Below are 24,818 nucleotides of genomic sequence, written 5' to 3' on the forward strand. Positions count from 1 at the left end.
AACAGAGTATTTCTTAATAAAGCACACTGTTGTATACCTTCTTCTGGATTCCATTGTTGGAGTCGGTAGAGTGTCGGCTTTTCTCCCATGACGTCTTTCCGTAGGTTGCATAATTTCAGTGTACTCGTCCTCTACCTCTTGCACTGGCGACGGTGGTAAAGGTGGAAACTTTGGAGATTCTGGTGTTTGTGGTAAAGGTCCCATTTCGTGACCCATGCTCGGGGATGGTGGCAACTGATTATGTCTGTAGGAATGTTCAACTATTTGTACATTAAGAGGGAAATCTCCGCCACTAGACACTGCAGAATCAGAGGAAGAAGGTTGCCTTATAAGACCCACTGGAACATCTTTTGCACTGGTAGATTTGTGCATACTATTTGATCTCCTTCCTGACGATCGATCGCGGCGCTCAATTGACCTCTGAGTCTGAATTTCATTGTGGCTTGAAGATTTTTGAATGTCGTGTCTCTTTTGTTTCTCTCTAGAGCTATAGCGGAAACTGTTTTCTAAGATATCTTTAGATATATCATCACAGTATTCGTCCTTATGGATATTCCAGTCTTTGGGTAAATATGGAGTAAAATGTTTTTGGTCCCGACCTTGGCTAAGTATAGCACTAATATTATTTTCAATTTTGCGAAGTGGTGATGTTTCACCGCTTGATCCTGGTTCCCCACTTTCCTGGTCTTCCTCTTCCTCAACGGTGGTTATAAGAGCCTGACGGCTTGCACTATTGCTATCTCCTTCAGCTCCTAGGCTTGGTAGAGATATTACTCGTACCATATTGGGAGGTACAGTTGAAAGTTCGCTAACAGTTTCATTGCATTCCGTCTGCGGTGTTTCTTCTACTTTACCTTCTTTAATTAGTGATTGGATGTTATCAAAAGTAGAAGAATATTTTTTGAAATCAGTAAACCTATTCTGTGGCGATAATTTACTTTGAGTACTATTACTCTTGGAACAAATAACGGTTTTATCACTATTTAGCTGTCTACTTTTAGGACTATGACCATAATACTCAGGGTTGATGTATCTATCTTGGGCATTATTGAGATCCAAACTTAGTCTTGACTTAGGAGAAGTAATTTCTTTACTTAATCTAGAATTCGGAGTACAAAGATCAATACTATATCTAGAGTTTGGCGTATTTAATTCACGACTCAACCTCGAGTTCAAATCAGCACTATACCTTGATTGGGGTAAACTTAAGTCTGAACTCGGCCTAGAATTATAGGAACCAACAGATCCTGATCCACTAATTGAAATACTCGAACCATCTATAGATTTCTCAAAACTTCTATTCAAACTATGACTTTGTGAAAGATTATTGGCGTTAGGTTGTGCTTTATTCATTGCATTCTTATTGAAGCTCGGTAACTGCTTTCTATTCTTTCCTTTTCGAATAACATAAGTGCCTGATGCAAGATCCTGAGCACGACGATGTTCGGTTTCTGCGTCAGAAATAGGTGAAGCCAGGGGCTCACACTGAGATATTGGCGGTGGTGGCGGCCAATACTCTTCTCCCCAATCATCGTCTACTCTTTGAGGTATAGAGCTTGTGCTTGAATGTGATTGGTCTCCAGATTTTCTTCTTCTCCTTCCTATAACCTATAATAATGACACTTGACATTAATTAAACAATTATTAAATTTTATATCACATATTGAATGATTATTATTATTATTGCCGAAATGTTCAAATTTTGAGTGCAATTTTACACTTCTCGATAAAGCTCTTACTAATAACATACCATCGATGTTATAACGCATATTCGCGAAATAGGTTTATGTCAATTTTAGATAGACGAATAAACTGTCAATACTAATGAAATTTTTGACAAATTTTACTATAGGACAGATTAACATTAGAAGAATTATACAATGTAAATAACTGTAGTCTAATTTACCTTTGTACTTCCTGGCGTGAGTAATGGATCATCACCATCGAGAGACACTTCCCAGGCTATGGAATTGCGTTTCGAAGGCGTGCTAACTGCGGGCGGTGGCGGTGGAAACGACTCTTCCAGCGAATCGTCTGAAAAATGTTCTTCGTCGTTACTCCTATTCGAACCTCGCATCTTGCAACTCTCCATTATGTCCTCCGATGATCCTCTACACACTTCTCTATGCCTCTCCATAGAACTGGCGAGAGTCCGCGGAGGTATTTTGCTTTTAGGCGATAGTAATTCTTCTTCCGATTTGCTATCACGTTTACCATTGTTCTTTTTATCGACAGTTTTGGTGATACTCGAGGGCGATATTTTGTATGTTGGAGAGTGAGATTGTCGATTGTATTGTATATTTGGTCCAGGGTATATAGTGACTGGATGTTCATTATATGGCTTGTCATTAAAATCGCTTGAGAAGCCCATGAAAGGAAACACAGGTGGATTCTCAAAACTTGGAGATTTTTTTAAATTAATGGGCGGAGCTGCGGAGTGCCTTGGAGGAAGCCATGTTGGAATGACTTCTGATTGAGGCGGTCGGGAACCATGTTGTAATGAAGAGAATTTATAGGGAGGAACTGGCGGCTGCTGCAGCTGGAAACCATTTGTTTCAATATCTTTATCCCACCCATATGGACGTTGGTGTTTAGTTTTCGGCTGAAATATTTTTTTATGCATGAATAAATAAATAAATTTACATTTGACTTCAGAAAGCAAAATACATATTGGTTAAAATGCAATTTTATTGGAAACTATGAAACTTCTGAATAACTCACAAACGTAGTTTGAGTCGCGGTTGTTATTCCGTTTACGCTTATTATCGAGTCTAATTTCTCTTCGGCTTCACACCGCTCAACTGAAGTTGTTCGTTTTGCAGAATTTGCAGGTGATACTCTGTAAATAAAATTGTTACAAGTTTTAGTATAATACATATTTAAATTTAAAATGAATATACATTGGCTCATGGGCCACTTAGGATAAAAGTTTACGAAAGGGTAGTTAAAAAGGTTTCCACCGGTTATAGATATTGGCACTAAGAAGTATTAAGCATTTCTTGCATAGTTAGTGTCACCAGGTGTGTCCTAATACTTTAAACCGCTTAGTTCTGAAATGGCAATGCATAAGTTATACAATGTACTGCTGTTTCATGGTCTACCGCTAACTTATTCCAATAAGTGAAGAGCGAAAGTTGGTTGAACATACTCATAATATGGTTTCACACAGAGCTCTACCGAGTTTTAAAGTGAATGTTTATTACTTTGGAAGTAAAGTTGAAATTATTCTTTCTGCTTCTTCTGGCGGTGGTGGTGAGCGTGGCGAGGGAGGGTCCGGTGGTGAACACTCCTCGCGCTCTTCCGTAGGTCGGAAACCCAGCGCGAATTTCGCTCTGAAATTAAATAATATTTTTTTATTAATAACTTTAGTTTTGTTGCAAATAGGTAAATCACATTGTTTCAACACAGGGAATTTTGTTTGACGAATTATCATTATATATTTCGTTTGACGTTGTAGATTAATGATGTGAATTAGAATTCTACTTAGAATATCCGAGCTAGCTATGGTTTGCTTTTGATATTTTCTCTACAGGCCGCGCGTAACACATGACAGTGTTCCATCTACCCTCGCCGTGATCGTCAGTGGGGCTAAGAGGCTTTCCTGTACTCCGGGTACTCTTGCATATTGGCATAGGTGGGCCAACCGTCAGCCGAGCCGAGAGCCGAGATGGCCCAGTGGTTAGAACGCGTGCATCTTAACCGATGATTACGGGTTCAAACCCAGGCAAGCACCAGTGAATTTTCATGTGCTTAATTTGTGTATATAATTAATCTCGTGCTCGGCGGTGAAGGAAAACATCGTGAGGTGTCATGTGTTTAATGTGTCTAATTTCAACGAAATTCTGTCCCATGTGTATCCACCAACCTGCATTGAAGCAGCGTGGTGTAATATGCTCCAAAAACCTTCTCCTCAAAGGGAGAGGAGGCCTTAGCCCAGCAGTGGGAAATATACAGGCTGTTAATGTGGACCAACCGTCTAATCGTCATGGAAGTATGCGCATGGGATCCTGTGACGTCGTTTTAAAAGTCGGAGTGGGTACCACTGGTTTTTTAATGGGTATTCCGGTGACTTGGTAACACTTACTTTAAGTTCCACATACCCGTAAATGCGTGTTTTTACATTGGTACATGAACATATTGCTTTAAGCGAAATCAGTAATATTGTAAGTTACTACATAGAATTATTTTGGGTTAATAGATCTGCCTCACCGTCTTCCGTTCATGCTCATATATCCATCGTCCTCGGAGGTGTGTCCGGCGAGTGGCGAATCGTCGTCAGTGGCAGGCGTGGCGGGAGTAGCCGGAGTGGCCGGCGTCGGCGGCGCACGCGCCTCCAATGACCGAGGCTCGCCTTCGTCGTACTCACTTAGTACCTGGTCCAAAAGTTCCAACGAACGCTGCACGTCGTCACACCCGCTGTAAAGATTGAAATAAGGTAATATTAGTATGAAACATATTTAATTACATAAGCAAAGTAAATATGTATATCTTCAATCGTAAAGTTCACAACATTTCTGCTTTTAACTAAAATATAGCCGTAGAAGCTATACTATTTTATTTAAAAAAAATGTTATGAAACATCAAAACCATGTGAAAATATAATGTATTTAAAAGTACATACATTATTTTTGTTACATTTTGGTTATAACTCTATTATATTACATTATAGTATAATTCTATTATATTATATATTGCTTCATTTTGCGAGTTTGCTATTATGAGATATCGCTAAATCTAAGAAACTTAGATTATTCTATATCGGTAAGAGATAAAGATGAATACAATTTTGGAGTTTGGGTTAAGAATGAATAAATAATAAAAACAAGGGAATACATATTTTTCCTTTAAACATTTAAAGTCAAACGTAAGCCTTATAATATAAAATATTCGTATAATGTCTATTGAAGTTGTTTTTATACCATAACAATAATGAAACAATTTTAATACTTATTTCGCAGTGCGGATTATAATAAAACGGTAGAATTAACTTAAAAGGTAGCTAAGAAGGTCTTGGCAGTCAATTCCCCGAGATAATGTTAAATTGGACTCATTTCCTCTGGAAGCCTGTCTGCCTCGAGAACGTTTCCTCTTGCTGTACCATTAGAACTGAATTAGACGATAACTATGTAGGTCGATTGCTCTTATCACTCACAATTACTTCCGAACTCATTGCGGAAGTCAATCAATATAGAAAGTTTATTTCTAAAATAATGAAGAATATCTTTAATGAATTATATATTAAATATTCAACGTGTAATTAACATCTATATGAGTATAGGAATATTTAAATAAATGAAAAGTAAAAAAAAACTATGACAAAAAAATTATAGCTAGCGTATAAAATTACCTTCGGCGAAGTCAGTTAAATAACAAATGATTTTACTAAAAAATATAAATGGTTCTGTTCTTATCCTAAATGACGCAGTAAGAATATAATTTGTCACAACTTCAAATAGCGCCCCGTTGGCGTCTGGTACAGCATTCATTATAAGTATTCATATTAGAGGATGTATGTTCTCTGCTTTAAAGTGGTTGTAGTGGCATGCACAAAGCACCCCTTTGAAAGAAGAGCCGCTTTCACGCCAGCTCTCGATAAGCCCTCAGCGCTGCACTGAGTTCTACGCCATACTTCCTCAATCAAATGCTGCAGTAAAAAAATATGTGCCTACCCAATATTGGACTTAGATGTTTTCTAAGCTTCAATGTAGTTTTATAGTCGCCTTGTCGATGAGGTTGCATAGGGGATTGAAACTCGTATAGTAAGGATATAACCACGCGTATAAAAATGCAGTTTGATTAGCGGATTTTATTTACTTTGACAACACTTCTTTTTTTTATGTAATAAAAATGGCGGACCGGAAAATGGGCCACCCGATGTTTAGTGGTCACTACCGCCCATAAACATTGACACTGAGATGGGAACTAAGATGTTATATCCCTTGTTACACTGGCTCACTCACCCTTTAAGCCGGAACACAACAATACCAAATATTGCTGCTTGGCGGCAGAATATCTAATGAGTGGGTGGTACATACCCGGACAGGTTTGCACAAAGCCCTACCATCAAGTATACACTATTATTTACATAATAAAATATGGGAACATAAGTTGTGCTCATATTAAATAAACTATTGTGACCTCTCTGGAAATTTCTATGTTCGTATAATGAAAAAAGTCGAGTTTACGACATGCATTGTGTGTTACTCACGAGTAGGGAGACGCTGATAACGCAGCCATGGCTCGCTTCTTACATCTTCAGCGATCGAGAGCTTCATTAGTGCTTGCCTCTAATGATGTCTACCGTTCTCAAGCTCTTACTAGCCACAAGGATATAAAATGTTCTCGCACATACATATCGGAATTTGTTTACGATCAAATAAATACTAATACAATGTTGTGTACGACCGTCTATTGTTAGTCTTTACATAAATCTAGGTTCATATAGGGAAGATAATTAACGTTCTCTTCGTTCTTTCGCTGATTAAAATATTGTTTATGCTAAATTAATGATAACTAAATAAAATATTTTTTAATGAAATTAATACTAAATAGCAAAACGTTAACGTAAAATTAGTATTTTGTTCCAATTGTAATCGAAAATAATAACGCATAACATAAATGTAATTTTTCACAGATATGTAAGCTTAAGTCAACAGAGACATTCGAATGTGTAAATTGTGTTTTATTAAATGTAAGTGAATTATATCATTTGTGTGTGTCACGAGAGTAATAAGCTTTAGTACAGGAGTTTGTAGGATAGGGCTGCGTGTAGATGTATCGCGCGATGCATTGTATCGCCAGGGCTGCCACAAAGCAGAGCACTCAGTATGAGTGCCGCGGCGGGCGCGTGCTGCCTTTGTTTTATTTCACCCATACTCCTCCGCTTTGGAAACTTTTAAAGGGGACTTCAAATTGCGTTTCCTGCTTTAACTAATGCGGTTCAAGTATATTAGTCGTTATCTATATCTCGGTAGCGAAATCTACCGATGATATATCTAATATTAGCTATTTCTCAATTTAAAAAATATATTTATGTAAATAAAAAAATACAGGAACAAAAAAATACACATTTATTTTTACTCCGCGATTTTGGAAATCGCGTGTAATTCGTGGCGCCATGCATGTTAATTACATTGTATATTGTCATTATAATGCCAGGCTTATTTCTTGGTACAGTAAGGTAGGCACTGTTTATGCGGAAATGAGTGCAGTGAGGCGGAAGTGCAAAACGCCCCCTGGCGCACCCCCGGGCGTCGACCTCCGAGTGATGCCGAGCTTATACGCATACTGACAACCTGAATAGCGTCTTCTCAACACAGGCGGGCTATGCAAAAACTTGCCAAAGATCAATTAGCACCAAAATAGCCAACATTAAGCCTGGATTACCCCAAGATCTTCGCCCAAAATCAGCACCTGTTGCTTCAATATCGTGAAAAGGATTCGTGATAAAGTATGTGATACATTTAATATAAAAGTAAATATTTTAAGATGACGTAACGTTAAGATTAAATGTTTTCAATTTTAATGGTCTTTAAAGGAATCTATTCTTCTTATGAAAGATTTGTAAATGCTAGTGATTTTCTAAAAAAAAAATTTTATTTGTATAATAATTAATTAGAATAACGTTTTATTTAAGATCGGTTCTTGTGTTCGATAAATTGTATTACAGTTAAGATTGGACATGTACTACATATAATTTTTTTTTGTATTATTCCATCAGACATCATTTATTTATCAAGGGACCTCAATCGGTAAAAAATTTCAAGTTCTACTGAAATTCGACTAGTTTTTAAATTGAACAAAACTTTGTCAATTAAGTAGTTGGAATTCCAAGTTTCGTTGTTGGTTTAGTCTGGTTGAAGTAAGTAGGGTTAAGATTTACGAGCTGTGGCTAAATTGGATTTCGAGCGATTGTTTAATACTTAAAATATTTTATTTTTGTAAAGACAATCGCTTCCAATACTAGGTATTCAATTAAAATAAGAATTTTCTAAAGCATCTTGAATTATTCTTGAATTTTCATTTAGTGCATATGTCATTTTAAGGTTATGCTATTACTGGTTCGAAAGGTTGCTTTATCCCAAAAGTAACCGGCAGGAATATCTAATAGTGAATATGCTATTTTTAATTAATTGATTTACTTAATTAACTTTACAGGTTTATTTCTGTATAAATAATAAACTTCGCAACTTTCATTTAAAATTTTGTTAGGATTTTTTTAGGCGATTGACTTTATTGGTTTTTTAAAGGCGAAGAAAAGAGCCGAGGACATGCCAATAAGCATGGCGACTGTAACAACACCTAGCTTAAAAAACTTCCGCAAGCAATTTCATCCTTTAAGAGTGTGCTGTAAGGTTGACATTCCAAATAAGCACTTACTATTATCAGCTCGGCTGCAGCAGCTTAAAGCAATTTTGAGATTCAATATTGAACTTTCTAACTCTTGGGAGCGACGTTTCCCTTTCAAATAAATCAACTACCGGATTACTTGCCCAATTCTACGAGGTTTATGGGCTCTTAAATATTATTGACTTCTGATATTTACACAACTCCAATTAGTATTGATTTTGGTCGATTAAACAAAACGACATTTATAATTTGTTTTATGTAATTTAAAATAATAAACAAAACGTGTCGCTTAAATTTGGTTATAATTCATTCGTAGCATTAACATTAGTTTAACATACAGAACAAGACAGTATAAGTGACAGTTCGTGAATGTAAACACATCAGACCAATATTTATTTTTTATTTTACATAATTTAAACACCGGTTTGATATAAAGTATAAATAGTTGTAAACCAAAGTTAGACGGCCTCGGATTATTAGGTAAGCAATTAGCTGAGATCTAAATTTTCGCTTCGTCGCTCGCTACAAGGCAGGACGGAACACTCGTCAAGAAATTATGGCGGCCAAGCGATCTTCAAAAAGCTTTTCGCGTTTTCCATTAATTTTAACAGCGATTCTTGTACATAAAGATATACAATATTTTAATGATATTTATAAACACTATTTAAATCTCGTTTTAAATAAACGACGTACTTTCATTAATTTATGCTTTGTAATGTGTCTCATTTGGGTTTCGACGTGAACATATTTATGGTCAGTACCGTTGAGGGAGAGTTTAATTTTCGCCCTAAATCATTAGCAGTGTCATTGAAATTGTGTATGCGGGGCCGTGAAGGGTGCACGAATAATGAAAATTTTGTGTTGTATCATGGTGATATTTTAAATTCAAATTGTAGACCAATTTCTCAGTAAAATTAACGTTTTCGTGCTAGTGTGGCTCGCATGCCAATGTGATTAGCGTTTGCGTCCCTTATTGCTCTTTGGTGTACTAATTAATGGGTAATTCAGTTGGGTAATGATATCATTTCGTTGATTGTGGAATATCGCTGAAACATTAGTCGCTATCGCATATCAATTCCAGGTCGATTGGGACATGGTTAAAATACTAACATTATAAATGCGGAAGTGATATTGTTTATTTGTTAAGTTTTTACGTCTCAACTATGTAACAGATTTTCATGAAATTTAGCATATAGGTTATCAGAACCTGATACACTTCCTCGCGGCTGTCTTAGTGTACTGTTAATAGAAAGGTAAAATGTAAAAACATTTGTTATTTGATGCAAAGTAACAGCTCATACAGATGCCCCTGCTGAAATACCTGTTTATTCAGAAGTGGTTCTTAAGAAGAAGGTTTATTGCTGACATGCTTCTGTGGTAATGTCGCTGAGGTAGAAGAGTAAGATACACTTTTTCTTCCACTGGGCAATCTCTGTGCCATCATTGAATGTATTTCACGAATGAGTTTTTAATTTCTTTTAAAATCGTCGGTTTTTGTCATTAAAATATTTGTGTTCAGGCGAATATATATTTAGTTACAATTATATTATATTATCTTTTTCAGTATAAGTTTTGCTCACCACAATATTGCTATTTTACGATACTACATTTACGAACTTCACGACACTATATATTTAATCTGTGTCCATTTGACAAAACATAAAGCCATAAATATTAAATAAATAAAATTGAAATGCGACAGAAATTTTGGGGTTGTCAAAAATTAAATTTGAGGCCACTCGAAAAGGAAGCAGATCTGTACACGGACCGTCAATCATTAAAAGTTTTTTTATATCACTAGTAGTTTAACTTGTTTTTGCTGAAACTTGTTCGCTGTTTATGAGCGATTCCCAAAAACACGTTTATTTTAAGCGGTAAATATGCAGAAGAATGCAATACCATTGTTAATTAAATTACTACAGTTACATTGGTGTTTTGGAATCCTGTCGCCTCACTATCGATCTCAAGCCGTCGCCAGACGACGCGCCAATGAAAAACTATGCTTTTTGTTCGCACAAGTTTTGCATCATCGCATTCGTATATATTAACCGTTTAACTTGCATTTATGCACTGACTTTCCTCTGCATTGAAATAATTGCGAAAAAGTAATATGCAGGCAAATGTGATATAGATAGCCGTCAGATTTTTGTGACTTATTTTTACTTACCGCGGTTTTACTCCCGATTCTATATTTTAAATGGAACGAATATGTGCGTAATCTTTAAGTTGTTATATATTTTGATAGACATAGATATTAAAATAAAATAGCAGTTGTTTTGTAATCATAAATAATTTTACAGATATGTAGATAAAATAACTACTAATTTAGATTACATTATAATAATTCTATTCCAATAACAAAGCTAACGAAATAAAACGAACCTATGTTAATAGATAAATAAAAATGAACAAACACAATTTACTCCTCATAAATAAATACACAAAAAAAAATTAAAGTTAAAATATCCGCTTTTATTTTTTATAGGCTATATATAAAAGTTATTCTATAAAAACGTCGTTCTGTGGAATTCATGCATTAATAAAGATCTTAATTACGGGGTAAACATTTTTTAATGGTGGAAAGTATGGCTCTTAATAAGGGGTGGTTAATAATACACATACGGTTAGACTTAACACGAATATTTTTTTAAATTTAAATATAAATAGAACTATACTTCTAAAAATATACTTCTAATAATAATAATAATATGCATAAAATTATATAAAACATACAACATATGTACAAAATAATAATTAAATATTTAATATATATCTATATACAGGGTTATTGGTAAGTCGACGTATTCCCGTTAGGAGGTAATAGGGGTGAATGTTTGCAATAATTTTAACCCCCATATGCATGATGCAAAAGTGAACCATTTTTGAGTTATCACGTTTTTTAGATTTTTTCAAAATAAGTCAAAATTGCAACTTCAAAAATTAAACACTGGATATTTTTCAATATTTAAACAATAATTATCGGTCCAAATTTAAAAATGCGAGACGGAAAACGATATTATTTCAATATTTTTTTTATTTTTTTCCCACAAATATGCATGAAAAACAAAAAAAAACATTATGAAACTTGTTCTGCAGATTATTTTAAAAACATAATCGTTTACTTAGCCGTCCGAAAATGTATAAAAACTAGGAATCTATTTCAAACCAACCGAAATAAAATGATCAGAAAGGACGCTGGTGGAAATTCGTATTCGAACATGACCGAATTCGTACTAAAGTTCGCTCTTTAAAATTCCCACAAAATTGATTTAAAATAATAACCAACGTAAAAAAACTTTACTTAACTTACTTACTTAATACAAATTTAAAATTAAATTTAGATACATAAACAGTTCAGTAGCTAAGGTACAATTAAGATATTTTGTAATTTAGCCTAGTTCATGCTCGAAGGGACTTCCCCTATTGCGAACGCAAAGTCGCATTCTTTTTCCAAGTTGTGTCTTTAGTACGAATTCGTGAAAAATGTTAATATATATATATATATATATATATATATATTAAGAGTTATGTTTAATTATTAATAAGACAGTAATTTTTTTTTTAATCGAATCACCTTATGAATCTGAGTATCTCGAGGAGGAGGGAGGATATGAGGGATACAATTATCCACAACAAAAGTATTCCGTTGGTTTACTCGAGATATTAAATCACTTTACATAATTATAAACTCCGAAGTTACAGTTTTCGAACATATTTCATATAAAAGCGAGAAAATGGAGTTCAAAATTTAAGCATAATATTCATATATGTTCTTGGTTATATTAAATTATCAAAATAAATTGTCTTTTACAAGCCTAGAGTAAACAAAATTTTATTTAGTATTTGATTTTCAGTTATTAATAAAGTACCCTAAATTTTATTTATTCAATCAGTTGATTTTCATGATTAAATAACACACTTTCAAATATAAAGATATTTATTATTCGTACATGACAAGATCTATTGACAAAAAATGTGTAGGGAGTAATATGTACCTTTAACATTTGATTTATTCTCCCGCATGCTAAAATATGACACTACTTCCGGTTACTTTAGTTACGGAATCTTCTATCCCGGTCTCTTGGACTATAAGTAAGACATCAAAAATAGTGGCTCCTGACATTTTTAAGTAAATACGTAAGTAAGTTTTGACTTACTACTTACATGATAAAGTTACGAGTATTTCAATTATAATATTTCACGATATTACTTTTACTGTTCTGAATCTAATAATACAAGTTGACGGTATGTTGTCATAACAAGATATTACGTAGGGTTTTATTGTCGAGAGGGGTTGCATCAAATCTTCCGCTGGCGTAACTGTCACGAGCAAACTTGTTACCAAACGCCAAATATAATTTTAACACATTGAATTATTTTAACGTCATGTTTGCTTGTTGATTGTGTTGTGTTTTTAAAACATCGGTGCTAGTCGATAGTGAATAAGTTATTTTGTTATTTATATTTTCCGAGTATTCTAAATTATATTTTTCGAGAATTATGTTAGTAAAGCTCCAAATTGATAAATAGTTTTAATTAAAGTAAATTAAGCAACAGTAAATGTTCCATGGCTGGGCATTGGCTTATTTTGTTTTAAAAGGCTTAAGTTTACTCATTACCGTGTTAATACAACTGATCGACGAAAAATCAGTAAATCTTTTCCACATTCGAATTCTAAAACACGCTTAAAATAAACGTATTGCATTGAAATTACTTTAGAATATTTTTTTATTCAGTTCCAACAGAAACATACTAATTAATATACCCTCAAAGTAAAATATATAAAAGAGGTTAAAATCCATACATAGGTCGTTTGGTCAATAAAAAGCGCTCAGTATGCGGTCTCAGTAACTGCAGTTGGTTTTATTGTTTGGTTAAAATGAGCCAGACGAGTTTCCCGTTAAAGATTTCATTTATTTAGAGAAACGGGGAACTTTAAAAAACAATAAGCGTGAATTAATAAATGATATCGTCGCCCTTGTTCTGCAATTGCCATGGCCGAGGGCGTCGCGTACCTAGGGTGAGTGGTAAATATTAGGCAAGCGTTCCTCGACAGTGTGCGGAGACGCGCCGGATGCTGCGGCATTACTAGCGTGATTTATACGTCTGGCGTCGTATGTACTCGGGCTCCGTTAAATCCCCTAACTGAATGGCGCAGTGTCCAAACTTCATTGAACCGCTTTTTCTATAGAATCCGAACAAAGTGTTAAAGGTCGTAAATACAGATCAGATCATATTATAGGGTGAAAGTCAAGATTAGTATGTTACCATGATTTCAGATTTGAAAGGGTGGGTGTTGATTTATGAATACGATAAAAGGTTACATATCAAATCGAGCATTCAAAAAAAATATCTTTAGAATGGAAATATTTGGAAGACTTGTGAGGATGATATTAAGTATTCAAGATTAATTCAGTTATACGTTTATATGATAATTACATCATCAATGCCGGTGGTGTCTTCTTGATATATATTTTAAATATAATAAATATATTTTTAAATAATCACGTACGTTTAAATACTCACCCTAACAAATGTTTTCAACCCCATCACGGTTGCGGTCCTGCGATTCCCGGTAGCGCTCACCGCTCTTTAAAAAGCGTTGTACAAAATTTGATCGTACCCTACGATATGGGGTATATCTGCAGTTAATTATCTGTGCGAGGGGATGTTAGGGGGAAGACGTCGCGAACGCCAATTTCTCCCCTAGTTACTAGTTAGAACGAAGATTCGTACAGCTATCTAAACGTTGAGCCCTCGTAATTAGTTTTAATTAAACTCAATGGGGACGCTAAATCAATATTATAGATATATTAATTATAAATATGGAAGTATTTAACATTTTTCACTTTTATAGGATAGCATCATATATAAGGCATGCGATACTCGTCAATCTTAATCAATAGCCATATTTTTATAATCAATTTAAAAATGTTTATTTGGTGATTTTGATTACTGATTTTATATTTTTGCTCTCAGCATAAATGTATTTGCTCTTAAGTTGCCTGTACGATGCAGTAAGGTCGTTAAAAAATTAAAGAAATAAATAAAGTTCTTATTTTTTAAGACTAACATTCATAATGAAAACTATTCAAATCCTTAAGTAAACATGGGTACTAATTATTATCTTATAACTGTTATAAATTTATTGAGAAGTAGATATTTCTTTTACAATACCATAATTTAAAATACCCGTTCAAATTAAACATACCATTCTACAAAGAACAGTTACTTTTCTACAGTGACGTATTTGCAATTAGAAATTTATTAAACCCAACTGGCACAAAATCCGAGTCGATGAAGAAGGCTTACAGCCAACAGATTGTTACAGTAATAGAGAATTATTGAATTTATATAGTCGGCAATAATCCTAAAATTTTGATTGTGATGCTGCGTCAATATCAGGAACATCAAAAATAACGTAAATCAAAACAAACAAAAAGGCATGGAAACCATGACTGATTTGATTTGATTCTGATAATAATAAATTAAGTAATACTTTCAATCCTGAAACCTTTAAATAAATTTATCAATAAAGAAGCGGCATATATTTAAAAATCTGCGTTGAGTACGATCCTGGTACAAATTGACAAGTTGAAAGAGTCAGAGAAGGGGTGAGGCTTTTATGCTAGAAATACTAAAAGTGATGTAAACCATTACGCTGAGTGAGGGCGAGGAGCAACGTCATGAACAGTTCAAAGAATACCCTGCATGCGACAAGAGCAATTCCTGTTTAAAACGGACAAATTAGATTAATCACACTCGCTTTGACGACCAGGTGCTAATGGAAACAAGTTACGACCTGTAAAACTCAACGATGACATGCAGCGTGCTCCAACGTAAACTGCTATAGTGGGTACTTTTGTATTCAACTACAATTAAATTCAAAATGTTATTGTGAAAGATTGAGCTTTACAAGTCTTGTATCGATTCAAGTGTATTTATGCGTTTTTATTTGCGAGTGCCGCCTTATTTTGTATGATTTAATAACATTTGTAATATATTTATATACCTCGTAAGTTTATATAGTCAATTGATTTTTGTGTATCATCATCAACAGCCTGTAATTTTCCCACTGCTGGGCTAAGGCCTCCTCTCCTTTTTGAGGAGAAAGTTTGGAGCATATTCCACCACGCTGCTCCAATGCGGGTAAGTGGATACGTTGAATTTAGATACATGCAGGTTCTAACCACTGGGCCATCTCGGCTCTTATTTTTGTGTATATGTTTTGCTTATACACAAAAATATAATTGTTTAAAATATTAACCGGATACCTTTTTCCATAATAAGCGATCGTAATTTGAAAAATATATATTGTTTTTTAAATTAGGAATATTTTGTGTCATAGCTCTGTAATGCCTTAATAAGTAATTATGATCATATATGCATATCGTTGTAATGTAAGAATTAATTTACACTAACACGACTACATAAGGCAATACACAATATTTACGTATATAAACGTGGGAGGAGTTTGACGGATATATTTGTGTATATATTCGGTCATATGTGTTTATGGAAAGACTTCTTTCAATGCAATGATTTTACTATAATTTTAAATTTACTATGTCACTCCTACATAGGAGTTCCGTTTGCTTTTATGGACCATTAAAGTTATAAATAGCGAAACAAGCGTTTTCCTTGTCTCGATTGATACAAATTTTATAAGTTAAAAAAAAAAAAAAAATTGGTTTGGGTCTTTATGTTGGAGGTTCGTTATGCTTCTTAACTGTATAAAAACCTTTTTTTGTTCAAAGAAAATAGCTATTTATTATGTGACAGAAAAAAAGAAAATAGGAGTCGATAAGAAATCAAAATAAACTCTATTCAAGTACGAAGCCCAAGGCCTTTTATAAGCACTTTTGAATCATCATTTTACAAAATGAGCTAAACGTCTACGTTCAGAATTTAAGATACGGTTAAAGTGGACAAGTATGGACGACGAGTGTATGTTTATGGGTGTTCGCAAGCACAGGTACGGTCTCTGTTCTCTCACTCTCATAATCAGAAGATTCAGAAAACAACCGAGCCCACCACCAGCGGCTTTACGAGCTTTCCGAGCTGATACTTCCGACGATTCCGAGATTTTTTTGACAGACCCAGATAATATAATATGTAAGTTGTATATTTTATTCCTCTTAACAATAAACGATTTATATCGGTTGTATTTGTTACACAGTATTTTGTATTGTTCTTTCCAATGTCTAAAATCTGGTGTCAGAAAGGGATGTCTAACTATTAGGAAGGCCGTACTTACATGTTTAAGAACCAACGAACTTTAAAGACATATTTCTCAAATTTATCAACAGCATATTGATAGAATGTTGTAAAACGCAGACAATTTTTGATTTATAAAACCTTTTTTTGCTCTCAAGATGGATAAATTTATATGTAATTCACAAGAAAATCGTGATAGAAATTAAAATGGTCGTACGTCATTTGTATTCGTAAAAGTACATTCAACTTTCTATTTGAATGTAGAACGATTTTATTTCTTTTATACCATCTCCAGTAAATAGCACAATGATCGTGTAAAACTAAGCTAAATTGAAAAACTAACACTCTCTTTGTGTAATTAAAAAAATGGCACATTTCTATTTCAAAAAATGAAAAATACACTGTTTTATTTAACGTTACACGGCTTTTCATGACACATAGCAGTTGACTAATATGAAAGTTTTCAAAGAAATGTTAGGGTACATTTCATGTTGAGTTCAGTCGTTGTTAGGTCGACGACACTGAAACATTCACGTAGGCTTTGTTGTGAGGCCCGCTCTCAATCATAATGCTATGGCAAGAGGTAAACGAAAAAGATTACGGTTATTACCATATGCAGCACAACCAAAATATGCAAAACAAATATACTTTGCGTTTAAAATTGAAATTTGTGAATTGTTTTCCTATTTAATAATTGTTTAATTAATAAATAGACTGATGATAATATGACAGAACAATTATAACATATTTTAGTTACTGTATTAAAACGAATAGTTTGGTATATTTGGGTAAAATTTGGATTTTATAATGAGCAATAATGTTGGTACAAAAATTCAGTTTAATTGCTTGGTTCAGATTTAAAATGATATTACAAGTTTTGAGGCAAACGTACAAACAAATTAGGTCAAGATAAAGATTTTAGAAACAATGACAATCCTACCTGATCGATATAAACAAGATTGTACAGATTTAAAAGAATAATAAGTTTTTTAAAGTTATTCCTTAAATCGTCGCTATGTCGTGACATGTACAATAAGCTTACAATCTAACAATATCTAGTCTGAGAGTGCTGCAATAAACGAGAGGGAAGGCTTCACTCGAGTGTCAGCTCGTTAGGGAGGGAGCTTAAATTATTCCACAAGTCTATGGGCACTTTTACATGCGTAACTTGGTTAAAATGTTACATGTGTTGAAAACGAAATAATATCGTCACCGTTATTATAAATCCGACTTTAATTTTATATAAAAATAAGCAAAGTCTTGTCATTGATCTTAATATAATAAAAATATTTGGTTTATAATGAATATATTTTATATATATATAATTAAATTGGCGTAAAATTCATGAATATTAGATTAATGCAAGTTTTATCGTGTCTATTTGAAATAGTGACGTTACTACTTAATAGACGTTGCTCTGTAATATATTAATAATTGTATAAAATTAATTAATACTGCATTCTCTGATGTTAATTAGTTAATTAAGCCCATAGACATACACACGGCAAATATGCGAATTAAGAAATGAAGTCTCTTCAATCTATATTATCTATTATTGATCTTGAAACTGAAAATGAAGTTGAGGGATATTACCAATATGGGTTATCCAAATCTAACCTTATTTACAGTAATTATACAAAGTAGACGTTATAAAAGAGTTTCATTGTTGATTTTATTAAATTTCGAAATTTTACTTAATACTAGCTGTGCCAGCGACTTCGTGCGCGTTTTTATTTAACAAATAAGTTATTGTTGTAGCCTAAGTTACTCCTTATTACATCAGCTATCTGCCAGTGAATGTCCCATCAAAATCGGTCCAGAGATTAGCCGGACCAAACAGACAGACAGACAAAAAATGAAAAAAGACGTTATTTTGGTATATGTACCGTGTATACATACATAAGCATTTAGTAAAAAGCCGTTATTTTAATATTACAAACATACACTCCAATTTTATTTTATGTATAAGATGGTACTTATAAATAATTCGTAGTACAAAGTCGGTTTCGCTGATTGTTATTGTATGATAACGTTTAGACTTGAAACGTTTTACGTAAGGTAGACAGGCATTCGGCAAGAATTTTCTCCCGAACTTTCCCCGATGTCTGCGGCTAAGTCTGGCGCGTGAGGGTGTGGGTGGCGTTGGCTTCACTTTCGTTCGTCGCAAACAGCGTCGTCAGTTGAACTTTCTTGTTATAAAATTTTCTCAATCGATTTTTATTTCTGCCTTTTGTTTTAAATTTAAGTAAGCCCTTTGAAGTTGATTTTATATTATCTTATTAAAATATTCTCTCGTATACACACTACGTACTTTATATTTTATATTGGAGCTCTTTTACTTTACATAGACTCGATTCCAAAAAATTAAAGAACCGAACCTAGGTTATAAGAAAATATTTTCGTAAATAATAAAAATACAGTAACAACTGCAAAAGCATAGAAAAATAATACCTTTAATCTACCAGACTGCTTTGCTCATGCTATTAAATTGATAAATAATGCTTTTACCTGATAAAAGATTATATAGAAGATACGAAAGCGTATTCATTGATCTTCTTTCGGGATCAATATATAATTTAATTGTATTTAAATAACCCATTTAGTGGTAAAGTGTAACAATTGAGTTCCTGTGGCAGCTTTACATTTCAATATAATATAATATAGTGAGGCATAGCTTTTATGAGCCTATTTAATTAATAACAAATATTTTGATTTGCAACACTTCATTGCACAGTAGAGTAATTCTGTGAGGAAAAACTCGAAAGTCTACGCAAAACACGAGCGTGAAATTTCATGAAATGGTATGCGACATTGACTATAATTATTATGACATTTATAGGATACACGTATCAAAATAGCGTACCATCGTAAGCCGGTTGTCACATTTCACGAGTGAGATACCAAGTAAATTCTTATAGGAGCGCACTGCTGGACATATACATTATGTAAACGTATATGTCACAGAAATTCTTTAACTCGTGTCGATTCCAATCGCTGTTGCACTATATGCATACATACATATAAAAGGCAAAGTCCTGACTGGCTACTAACGTACAGCTTCAAATATAATATATAGAGAATTGAGAACGATTTTGAGATTTTTTATTTAATGGGGTGCGATCTCTTTGGATTTGGTGGAAATGCGTTTTTTAGAAAAACGAGTCTCGGTTTTCACGGATATACCGTTTAAAATTAAATATTAAATGTAGAAGACAAACATAATGGACACAATTTTCCTGTAAAAGTTTATTTTATTTTATTTTATTTTATTTTATTTTATTACTATACATAAAATAAAGATTACACGACCAACTCAAATTATAAAATTTTAAATAAGAATTTTACTTATTTCAATCGTATAATATATCGTCTTACAATATTTGTATTGTATATGAATATGAATTACATATATAGTAGTATGTTTATGTGTTAATTTTAGGAAATCCCATTATTTCAACAAATATCCTAGAATTTCGATGTTAGGATCAAAAGTCATTCACAAAACTAATTCACTTTCCAATCGCATATACGAATCGTTTGTTGTATCCCAGAGCTCTTTAACCTTTGTGTCAGCGGTAATAAAGGTTCTGCAGGTAATATAATGGTAGCTGGTCAGCGTCAAGCTCGCATCGTTCCATTATGAAAATTGACAAGTAAAGGGTCAAACAACCCAGACTCAGCTAATTTTAAATCGCTAATATCCATATAGATAGAAATAGCGGTCAAACATAGTTTTTAATGGCGTTGCCAAAATAGAAGCACTATTTTTAATTAGTTTGATATTTTATTAGGTAGATATGCGATAACGCTACGATCATACATACATCTATGTAAATCTGCTTTTAACATATACTACGCTTCTTATAAAGTATTACTATATAAAGTATGTAAACTATATAAATCTTTTTTTTAAAGTGAAGTTACATGTTAAGAGCAACATGTATCTAAAGTTTGAGTGAAACTTTATCACGCAAAAAAAAATTATTTGTGCTGAGATTTTTTCGCAATAAATCTCCTCTTGTGATGTAAACGTGTTGTGAGTATTGAATAAAATTATATGTATATTGCACAATGATTTTTATTTAAATGAATTCTGTTCACAGATTTTATCCTTGTTTCTTAAACGTAACGTTTTAATTTTAAACGCCTACCCATTTGTCTTTCTTGCACGTCTTAGAATATTTGGTTGACCATTATTATCTTTGCTGCCGTTAAATATCGTACGTAAATTAAATATGTTTCTTTCATAAAGCAAAAGTAATTTGTGTTAATACTATCTTTACTCATATATTGCTACAACACATTTTCTGATTGAGGAAGCAGACACTAAATCATAACACACCCTAAAATGAATAGGGAGGGTTCAGAGGGTTGCCTCTTTTTACCAAAATACGAGATTTCTTTTATTTTATATATAAAATGTCTCCGCTTACGTCGCTGCGTTACTATTGACGATTTATAAAATGTGTTCAATTTGTACAACAGGTATTACGAGTTATATGTAGCAATCAAATAAATAAGGGTCGGTAAACTCAAGAATAATTGACATAAAAAGTATGCAGATGTAAATTATACTTAAGATTATCGTTACTATGTTAGTATCAAGTTACTAAAGATGGCAGTTAAGTCCTTTTTCCTTAATACACAATTTTACTATTAAAGTATTGTACTGATGCTTTCTGACTGTATAAACTAGACTATTGGAGATTAAAAAGTCGAATTTGTATTTATGGAATGAATAGATACATTACGTGAAGAGGGTTACATCTGAGATCCTAAACAAATTGACCAGCCTTCGGATTAGATCTCGATGCCCTTTTCTTTTGCCAGTAAACAGATTTCAACTTACGTATTTTCATTTTATACAGCTATTTAAAATTTGTAAAAAGCAATGTAAAATAAAATAAGATTTTTTAAAACCTTGAATGACGTTAACCTTCCTGTGTAAACCAATTTAATTATAGCGATCGGTTCAACAGTATATAAGATGATGTACAACAGCTCGATTTCAGTGGAATATATGTTACAGCTTAGCGAATAGTACAAAATCTTCGCCATAAAATATGTAGCAACTTATACGATATTTAGTCAAACGTTATAGAAATCTATTATACACGTATCTATACTTAAAAACAAAATTTGTTTTCGTGTAAGTAATCGCCGGAACTAAAAGTCGGATTCAAAAAAAAATCCACTGATCGAAATCTTCACTATTCCTGCTACATGTTAAAATATAAAAATGTACGTATGTAATATCAATTTCTTTATTTAAAAATTGCACACGTACAAAGCCGCGGTGGATCGCTAGTATGTTTAAAAAATTACTAAGTATTGATGAATGTATATTAAATTTGAATGAATGACTTGGTAACATCCTTATTAAAGAAATCATATAAAAATCATGTCAATTTATAACTGTTTGAATTTACCATCAGACATCGGAAATTACTCCATAACATACACGCCATCGCCGAAATTGAAGGAGACCCGAATCGTGATTCCCGAACTGAAGACTTTACCTTCAATTTATATGTAGATATTCGAAAAATTTTATCTTTTGAATCAAGTAAGAAGATAAAATAAAATATGAATATTAAAATGACAAGGTTTCGCTTGAAATTGAAATTATTCACTTTATCCCTCTGAGACCATCGATTCCTTCGAGACGAATTCTATTGGGACCGACTATGAATAAATGATGTTATTAAGTAGAATTTAATTCAATGAAGGTCTTATAATGCAAATATATTTTACATACATATACTAAAGTTTGTTGTACCTACAGATTTAGGTGTCAGTTTTCTTTTGGTTTCTAAGGAAATAGTAGTTCATTACATAGTTACCCGTAATAATTTATGAAATTTTTAACACGTTTTTCTTCACCGCTGAGCACGTTACGAATTATGAACACAGATTAAACTCATGAAAATGCGATTACAATTCACTGAATCTTCTAAGCAGTTACGTTAATAAAGAAAACGAGTTTTCTTTAAATTTTCGCAATTTAACATACCAGAAACATAAAGTAAATAAATATGTACAAAATATTCGATTTGTAAATTGTACCGCGGATAAGCCGCAAGAAACATCTGAAAGGTTTTATAGGTATTATGTTGTTGTTGGTATAAAAGTATTTCAGTAATTTCCTTTCTAATAAAAGTTAGTCTCATCCGTAATTCATTAGTTAGGTTAGAACAACACAATATTGAGTCCTAAGCAAATTGTTTAAACGAGCCCGTTGAGAGCATTGTTTACATTTATCGTGAAATTACGAACATTGTATAAGAACGTTTTTGTGGGTCTCTATCTCTCTCTCTTTTTTTTATGGTACCTACTAAGTTTATATCAAAAACATTCATAGGCTTGAACAACACACCAAACGGCACAGGAACTCAACGGAAGGACGGAAGAACAAGCAAAAAACATTTGTATATTATAAGATTCGCGACTATACTCGTAAGAGCTCGAGTTAAACCTAGTGTTCATAAATATTATTTACTAATACCAGCATAATTTTGTGTTGACAATTGAAGCAACAGTTTTAGGTATAGTCTAATCCAACCGTAAGAGGATATAAAGCCAAATATTTGACGTCGAATTGACGCGATATCATTGGTCCAGAGCTTGAATTAATATAATGTATCGTTTCGCAAAAATGGCGTTCCGAACGACGAAGCTGTTATAGGAACTTTGGAAGTAAAATTAAGGGGATATATGTAGTTAAGTGAAACAGTGTTGCATGAACAAAGATGTATTAATCAAGATCCGTTAGTAGTGTACAATATAGCTGATCTATTAGCAAATTACATGAAATACGTAAATATAAGGTTTAATTATCTTGATTTCTTCGATTGGAATACATTATATATATTTTAAAAGTAATAAAATATATCCGTTTTTACGTTTTTTTATTGAATTGTGTATGTGTATTGCCAGGATTGTGATAAATAAGTTATTTTTTGTCGTGTCCCTATAGTACACAGCAAACAATAAAGGTTAATGTATTCGTTTTGCACTTTCGTATTGTATGTTTTTATTGTGTTTCGTATGTTGTACATACAGCATGTAGTAGAATTAGGAGAAGTCTACACATTTAGCTCGCACTGAAATGTAAGTAAGCTAGCGGCTGATGTTAATGGGTGTAAATACTGGTATATACATAATTATGCCAGCATGCCGCTGCGTGCATCCGACTGGCTTGAGATAAAATTATTCTAAAGCACATTTTCTTTCGCGTCAAATTTTTTATGAAAGCTAAAGGAAACCATCAACATTTTATATTCCTTTTAAATTAAAAAAATACGTGTAAATTATGGATTAACGGAATAATAAATTAAAGTGAATTTATTTTTATGGATATTAAGTTGTTACGATCAAGCTCTTTAATTAAAATCCATATGAAATTTAATTTAAGATTGTCTGGCGGACAAAGTTAAGATATGATATTAAGATGATATTATTTGTTTGTATATGTATAGAATATACATTTTTTGATATACACAAATAATAATTGTCGTATAATAAATCGTAGACTGCGAAGTCATACTTCACTCAACAACTAAAGTAAATTTTGATTTAAATGATATATTTTTATACTTCTTCATATACATTTGTCCATAGTTTTGAGACCTAAAATCAGAGACTTTAATAATTACCCACTTTGTATATGCTTTTTAGTTGAATATTTAATCTATATAAAGCAACAATTTAAGCGTGTCACATTTTTATCTACAGAGAGTAGATTCTGAAGAAAATAACAATAAAATCCTTCTAAAATTCAGATTATTTGGTAATAGGGATTTCGGTCATCAGATATTCTACCACGAATCAGCAATAGTTAGTATTGTTGTGTTCCAGTTGAAAGTGCGAGTGAGCCAGTGCAACTACAGGCACAAGGGACGTAACATGTTACCTCCCAAGGTTAATGGCCCATCTGCGATGTAAGGAATTGTTAATATTTCTTACAGAGTTTGCTCATTTGCCCGTCCACCAAAGCATATTTTACCAATATGATATACCTGATCATGCAAAACCTGTGCACGTATCTAATACATGTAAAATATAAAGTTAATGGATCACTTTCAAAGAGCCTTTGTAAAGGTTTATCTTTTTAACGTCCCATGACTTTAATGATACGGTAATATAAAGGTACCGTGGCTTTGATGGTACGGTTATGGGTTCATGGGTAATGCCCGAGACAACTTTTACGGGACACTGACCAACTTCTAAAACATTAACAATTATTTCTTTTT

At 33.0% G+C, this 24,818-nt stretch overlaps 1 protein-coding gene across 3 annotated transcripts in view; it reads right to left on the reverse strand.

Annotated features, from left to right (window-relative positions):
- Positions 1-24,818, reverse strand: part of LOC113394551 (uncharacterized) — a 142,329-nt gene that overhangs the window by 29,860 nt on the left and 87,651 nt on the right. For all 3 annotated transcript variants that reach the window (XM_026631900.2, XM_026631899.2, XM_064220603.1), the window contains 5 exons: positions 4,210-4,416; positions 3,204-3,332; positions 2,722-2,839; positions 1,907-2,602; positions 38-1,608 (listed from right to left, as the gene is read on the reverse strand). In XM_026631900.2, the coding sequence (XP_026487685.2) occupies positions 38-1,608; positions 1,907-2,602; positions 2,722-2,839; positions 3,204-3,332; positions 4,210-4,416 (2,721 nt within the window). The remainder of the gene's footprint in view (positions 1-37; positions 1,609-1,906; positions 2,603-2,721; positions 2,840-3,203; positions 3,333-4,209; positions 4,417-24,818) is intronic.

Source organism: Vanessa tameamea, chromosome 4 (genome assembly GCF_037043105.1).
Source record: "Vanessa tameamea isolate UH-Manoa-2023 chromosome 4, ilVanTame1 primary haplotype, whole genome shotgun sequence".
Classification (NCBI taxonomy): domain Eukaryota; kingdom Metazoa; phylum Arthropoda; class Insecta; order Lepidoptera; family Nymphalidae; genus Vanessa; species Vanessa tameamea.